Source organism: Apis laboriosa, unplaced genomic scaffold (assembly GCF_014066325.1).
Source record: "Apis laboriosa isolate Shangri-la unplaced genomic scaffold, ASM1406632v1 scaffold53_cov140, whole genome shotgun sequence".
Taxonomy (NCBI): domain Eukaryota; kingdom Metazoa; phylum Arthropoda; class Insecta; order Hymenoptera; family Apidae; genus Apis; species Apis laboriosa.
This window is the reverse complement of record NW_025223656.1, coordinates 877,716-885,588: the sequence shown is the minus strand read 5'-3', so window position 1 is coordinate 885,588 and position 7,873 is coordinate 877,716. Positions and strand designations below refer to the sequence as shown.

General features: G+C 19.3%; 1 protein-coding gene across 1 annotated transcript; it reads right to left on the bottom strand.

Annotated features, from left to right (window-relative positions):
- Nucleotides 1–1,756: 1,756 nt before the first annotated feature.
- Nucleotides 1,757–5,582, bottom strand: LOC122717583. The gene is made up of 6 exons (XM_043941803.1): nucleotides 5,289–5,582; nucleotides 3,536–3,942; nucleotides 2,751–2,850; nucleotides 2,582–2,683; nucleotides 2,347–2,502; nucleotides 1,757–1,822 (listed from the first exon to the last, which is right to left on the bottom strand). Exons 1-6 carry the CDS (start codon nucleotides 5,580–5,582, stop codon nucleotides 1,757–1,759), a joined length of 1,125 nt encoding a protein of 374 aa, XP_043797738.1.
- Nucleotides 5,583–7,873: the final 2,291 nt, after the last annotated feature.

Here is a 7,873-nt window from a genome sequence, read left to right as displayed (position 1 = left end):
GTTTATTATTTATATTATTTTTATTTTATTATATTTATATTTATTATTATATTTATTATATTATTATATTATTTTATTATATTATTTATATTATTTATATATTTATCTGATATAAATCTAGTATTCTATTTTGAATACTATAGATAATATTTACAATAGTATTTTGAATACTAGAGATTCTAATATATACAATATTATTTAAAATAATGAGATTATTCATAGCACATGAAATTTTCTTATAAATTTATTTTCTTGGAAAATTCTTTTATTAGAGAATTATTTCATATTTTAAAAAAATAATACGCTTGTTATGAAAATCATGGATCCTTTTTTAATATTTTTTTAAATATTTTGTAATTTTTTAATATATGAAGGAATATATACTGAATATATATGAAGGAATATATACTTTGCAAATAATTTTTTATTTCATTCTTTTATTTTTTAATGTCAATGATTATAGATTTCTCAATATTATATATTTTTACCAATTCTTTCGTCATTCTTCTTTTATCATTTTCTAATTTTTAAAAATTTAGTTTCGATTTTGTTTCATTAGTTAATATTAGTTACAGATATATATATTATATAAACTTATTTAATATCAATTTCAAATTAAATTTTATTTATTGTTAATTATAATATCTATAATACTATAAACATTACTGTAATAAGGAAAAAGTTCTATTACATAATAGAAATTATGTTAACAAATCAATACAATTAGAACAATCAGAACAACATATCAGATAAGTAAAACTGATATTATCATTAACAGAATTTTTTTTATAGTCTATGAGATTTACAGTACTATAAATGTTATAATTTATTATTCTTTTTCTTTACAATAGTATGTACTCTAAAATTTTTCCAAACTATTCAAAATATAAAAATCTTATATAATAATATAAATATATTTTTAAGATTTTATTCTTATATATTTTTAAAATTGCTATGTTTAATATTTACTGTAGAAAGTAAAATATAAGTCAAACGAAGATTAAATCGAAATGTGCAACAAATCAGATTTTATGGTTGGCTGCGCAATATCTTTATTTATTGCCTTATTGATATCTAATATATGATATTAGAAAATGAAATTAAAAATTTCTATAGATTCAATACGAAGGTAAAGTTAAAATCAAATTATAAATGATTTCTTGAAAAATAAAGTTATTTCATTAATGTTACCTATATAATATTACCTATATAACATTGAAATTCAAAATCATTATTTTTAAAAAAACAGAAGGATGAAATTCAAAATTAATTATGAACTAATTAGTTATAAAATTAGTTATAAACATTTATTTATATATTTTAAAATTTATATAATTTAATAACTAGCAATAATAACTAAAAAATATGAGATCTTTAACTTTTACAATAAAAATCATTTTTTATATCATTATTTTTTACATTTTTTTATATTTTTTGTTGTAATTTTTTTTAAAATATAAAATAATTCTTTAAAAAAAAAATCTGTGTTCCATTATTCAAAAACTCTCTTATCTTAAAAATTTTATCTATCTTATTTGATAATAGAAGTTTTATTCTAGTATTTTGTAAATAAATATCATATGAATTCATTTATATTTTTAGATTATTATAATTTAGATAAAATAATTTAGATAAATATATTTTTAATATTCTTAACAAGAATATTTTTTTTCATTATTTTTATTAATACAATAATAAGATTCATACATATATAATTACGGATTTTATTCATTATAATTAGTCTAATACATAAAATTTATGTTGAATTATCTTCTAATAAAATACGTAATGTAGTAAAGATGGAGAAAGCATTGGAGAGATACTGAAATTTTATAAATTCATTATTCGTATATGTTACTATAAAAGCTTAAATATCAGAAAATATTAGATTTTTTCCAATAAATCTTAAGATTTATCAATAATTCAAAACAAGCAATTAATAAATATAATAAGTAAACCAGTTAAAAAGCTATTTATAAATTGGCATAAAAATATATATTATTCATATTACATAAATATACTATTAAATTGATAATCGATTTAGACTTTTCACAAAAATCATCATATTTTATTAATATTTATTTACAGCGAAGAATATAAAAATAAAATATGGAACAATTCTTAAACGACATGATCGATATTATAATAAATTGATTTCATAATATATTTCGAATTTATATTGGCATTGATAGATTAATCTTAGGATTTGCTAGACATAGCTTAAGTAACATTTAATATAAACATTTAATCTAACATTTTCCGATGTTCGATGGTTTTTAGAATAAAATGTAATATTCTATTTTAAATTTATATCGCAAAAAATATTTAAAAAATAATTTGCCTTACTGAACAATAATAACGTAAAGTAAGTTCTGGTACTATACAGTTGATGGAAAACGTTATTGGTTTTTGATATATCAACACGTTAAGTAAATACTTTCGCATTTCTAATGTCTGTTCATACCATGATAACTCGTATACACTTCTCGATATGTTTATACTCTGTGAAATTGTTAATTGTATTTATAAAAAACTCATAAATTATAAAGTAAATAAATAATAAAATATAATAATAATTTACCATATTCTTCACATAGTCAGCTGGCCATGCATATATATAGATCTCTGTCATTATAGTGACACATATGATTATGAATTGCATTTTCACAATTAGTGGTACATTCTGTTTACAATTTGTATCTTTAATTCGTATAATATACAATATGCAAAGTATTACAAGTGTTACTTACCATAAGTAAAATAATGCAGGAAATAATCAAAGCAAATGTTGTTATTGTTATATTATAAAGTACTATATAACGAAAACATTTGATTACTTCTTTCGCATATCTAGAATGAAGAATAAAATGAAAATTAGATGAACATATAGCATGACTTACGAAAGTATTTAAACATTATCTTACAAAGATTTTCATAATTTTAGAATTTTAGAATTCTAATTAAAATAAAAATTAATACATATGGAAAGCATAACAAATTATATATGAGAATAATTTTTTTATTGAACAGAAAATTTAAATAAATATTCATTATTATTACTTGTAAAAACATACCAACCTCCGATCTCAATGATTTTTTTTAATATTGTTAATAAATTATATTAAATATTATTTTGAAGATTTTGTGCTCATTAAGAAATTATGAATAAAAACAATTATATATATACGATATATGCATATCGTATATATATTTATATATCGTATATAGTATTAAATATATTTTTGCGAATATTTGGAAAAAATCCATCTAATATAAATTGTTCAAAATGATGATCTTTAAAACGATGATATTTTAAATGATATTTCAAAATCATTTAAATCGAAAAGCTCTGTCATTCTTTGTTTATTATTGTTTCAAGAAAACAATTGTCCCATATATGATTCTTTATACTTATAACTTCATTAAAAATAAAATCATTGATCATTAATATTTTAATATATTTAAAAGATGAAAAAATATTCAAATACTTTCGCGAATCACTGTAATATATATTATTTTATTATGTTACGTTTACCTCCTTAATTGTACTTGTTTCTTAACACAAACAATCACCATATCAATATCTGTACATTTCTGGAATTCCACGATCAAACATTCGAATCTTGCGACCGTAAACCAAAGTAAAAGTGCTCCGAATACGCTTGCGCATACATTTGCAGAGCATTGATAGCCAACTAAAGATTGATGTATATATATAATGATAGCTACCAACGAATGGTTAACATGAAAAGGATATTCTGCGTCAAATGGAAAAGAAATTGGCAGTATTATAGGTCCTAGCATAAAAGCTGTCGAAGTCAAATATGAAAATATTATGGAACTTCCATAGAATATCTTGCATTTTTCGATATATTTAGAGAAGATTTCTATTTCGTTTTGTTGCGCTTCTTTGACACATTTCACCATTTCTTCAACAACACGCTGCAACCAGTAGTTAAAGTATAATAAATGATAGATATTTATTTACAAATATAATCCGTAGATTAATTTTTTTAATTTTTAAGAATTTGATATTCGATATCTTTCTATTTAAAAATTTCAATTCTTCGAATTCTTTTCGAAAATACAAGTAAAAAATAATTTATTTATAAATATTATAATATTATATATATTATATATTATATTATTATATATTATAATAATATAGTAATTATAATATTATTATATATACTAATATAAAATATTGTAATTAATTATTTATAAATAATTATAAATAATTAATTATTTATAAATATTATTTATAATTATAAATAACTTATAAGAATTTTATGACTAGATTAAAAATTTTTATGCAATAAATTCATATAATAGATTCAGGTATGTAGAAAATGTGTCCTTTTGTTCAAAATATACGTGAAATTTAATAATATTATGCCAAAAATCTTGATTAATATGATTATTAAAAATATGAATATTGCACAAAGAATTATAATCACAATATTTATAAGCAAGAAATGCAATAAAATGAATTATAAAGTTTATTAATATTATGATAAATATAATGAAAATATAATAATTCGTATTTTTAAATAAAATTAAATGAATAAAAAATCGAATATTTTAAATTGGAAATTTTTTTAACAGCTTTTTTCAATTATAAAAATTGTTAAAAAGTTTTGTTAAGAAATATTTTAGCATCATCTTTTTAATTTTCAATTTTTAGAATTAAAATTTTATTTTTAAAAAATGATTTATTTTATTGGAAAAATAATATTCTTGTTGTGAAAAATTTTATAGAAATATAAAAATTTGTCTAAACTATATAATAATAAATGATCAATTATCAATTTAAAGAATATTGCGAAATTTTAAAATAAAAATCATTTATTATTTATTATTTGAAAGAACATGGTAAAAGAAGCATACAAATAAATGAAAAAAAGATATGGGAAAAAAAATATAGAAGATAAAAAAAAAATTAATAGAAAAAATCTAATACAATCTAATATAAATTTTTTTTTCATAATTAAATAAAATTCGAACGAAAACAGATGATTCTATATACAAATATAATTCAATATATATTTGTTAAAAACAAATAAAATGTTATTTTATCCAAACATATTTAATCTTTTCTTGTTCATCATATATACATTAATATTAAATATTGATATCAATATTACAATATTATTATTATTATTATTACAATTATCAGTATTACAATATTATTATTATTATACATAATATTAATAATAATATTAACAATAATAACTGTACAATAATACTAACAATAATGTTAAATATCTAAAAAAAACTAAATAACTTACTTGTAATGAATTGTGTTTGATGAAGCATATAAGAGTTTGGACAATAAGTTGAGTAACACCTATTGATATACAGATGCATTTAGAGATATGTATGACATCGTCATTGTGCAAATAAATTGAATACAATAAAGGAAGAAGTATCATAAACGCGCTAATCACGGTACTGATTTGTAAAACTTTGAAACTAAAAATTTGATTTCTGCTACTATTGAGAGGATATGGCCAACAGAAACATATAGCCACACTGAACCGAATAATATCTATAACTTTCTTTGGTGTCGCTTTTTCCAACATAATTTCAAAAGACAGTGTGCTTTATGAATCGAACGAAGAGGAATGAAAGAATAAAATAGAATGATACGTGTAGATCGTTGGATGGCAGAATACTATTACATTACTTCGAAAACAATTGAATGATTGCAGACATTGTCTGTTAATAAAATTCTGTATGCACTAAGAATTTAATAAATCATACATTGAATATAGTATAATACTTTGAAGTGAAATAATCTGGGAAATAATTTTTGCACTGAAATCAGAGATAATATCTGAGTCGAAGATAATAATTATTGGTTGCATTATACATTGGCGCGATCTATGGTATTGAACAGGTGCAGAGGGAAAATATCACGCAATACTTATGAACATATATACGTTTGAGAAATATGTTTTTCAGTCAGTCAGAGAAATATGTTTTTCAGTAAGCGATACGCAGATTCTTCTTTTATTTTTTGACTTCCCTTTTAAGATAAATTGCAGTGAATGATTAGATATGCAAGATTGTTGTTCATTGCATTATATAATATGTTTAAATTTAATGGAATTAATCTTGCTACTGATATTTAAAATGTTGTTGTCGCAAGCATCTATATAAAATAATAAAATAAGCACTTTATAAGTATGTATAATTTTTCTATTATAATTTTTATTAATCGAGAAAAAAGTTTTAAAATAATCAAAAACAAAATGTTGCAGAATTAATACCAATTCAGTGGTAATTCATCGTTGTATATATAATATTTTAAATTTGAAAATTGAAAATAAATAAAATATTATACATTCATTCTAAAGAAAATTAAATATGCATTACAATATATAGATAGCAATATGTAACAAAAGAGTTATATACTGAATATATTATATTATATAAAAATATGTTTAAAATATAATGTTTTCCATTTATATTATAATTGTACAATTTATTAATTATTTATATAATTGTTCATTCCAAGAGTAAAGGTAAGTTAAATTAAATATATATTTATATATATTACATATACATATTACATATTTACATAAAATGTTATTAATATTTTCGTAAGACATTTTCGTATACAAAAATTACATTTTTTTGTATAATATAAATTACATTTATAAAAAAATTATACAAAAATAAGTATACAAAAATTTTTCGATTTTTTATGTTATAAAAAATTATAAAAAATTACATTTATATAAATTCAAATATATGAAATTGAAGCATTTAATTATAAAAAGAAATTATAATTTTTTATAAGATGAAATTGTTTCATAGAGTTCGATTATATTTATAATATTGGAAATTTATAATTATTGGCATTAATCACAGGAAAATAAAACTGAAAATTACTTACAAATAATTCAACCATATGTATATTATATTTAAAAATTTATGCAATTTAACAGTAAATATATATATTATCCCTAATTTTTACAATAAAAATCTTTTTTACATAATTTTGTTATAAATAATCGTTTTATTTTCCTCAAAATATAGAATAATTTATTTAAGAAAAATCTGCGTTCTATTATCCAAAAATCTTTTATTTGAACAATATCTCCCTATTATTTTGGATAATGGAAATTCTATTGTACATATGACACGATGCGATGTTTGGCTTTGGAGGAAGCTTGGTCACGTAACCTCTGTCTAATCTAGCAATAACAATAAGGATAATGTGATCTCACACATTCTCCTCCTGTAGAAACTCGTTAGAGGAGAATTAGAATAAATTATGTTTAATGGTAAAAGAAATAACATACTACCCATGATGATGATCAATAAATGATTATCGCAGCATATATTATATTAATTATAATTTATTACTTTAGTATTTGATTAATCGTTTAAGATAATTTTTATAATGATTATAATTTTTATAATTACCTATATTCATTCCTTGAATACATAATAAAAAAGAATTGAGATCGATAAATCAATTTGCTCCATCCAAAGATGTTATTTATTTCAATAATGATCAATTAAAGAATCAATTAATTTTTATTATATTGAAATTATTTTATAATATCAGTTTAATTTAATAAAAAATGTTTTATTTTTATTGACATTGTTGTAATATGTCACAATTCTAGATTAAATTCTAACTGATTTCTACAATATATTGTATCATACATAAATCATGTTAATATATTTATTTACAATTTTGCATATGCCAAATATAAATTGGATAATAAAGTTTTAAATAATTAAAAATTCAATTAAAGAGGATTTGGATAATAAATATTACTTTGTGATGTTAAAACAAATATTTGGAAAATGTAAATATATTATATTCTAGAACAATTAATATTATTTTATTACAATT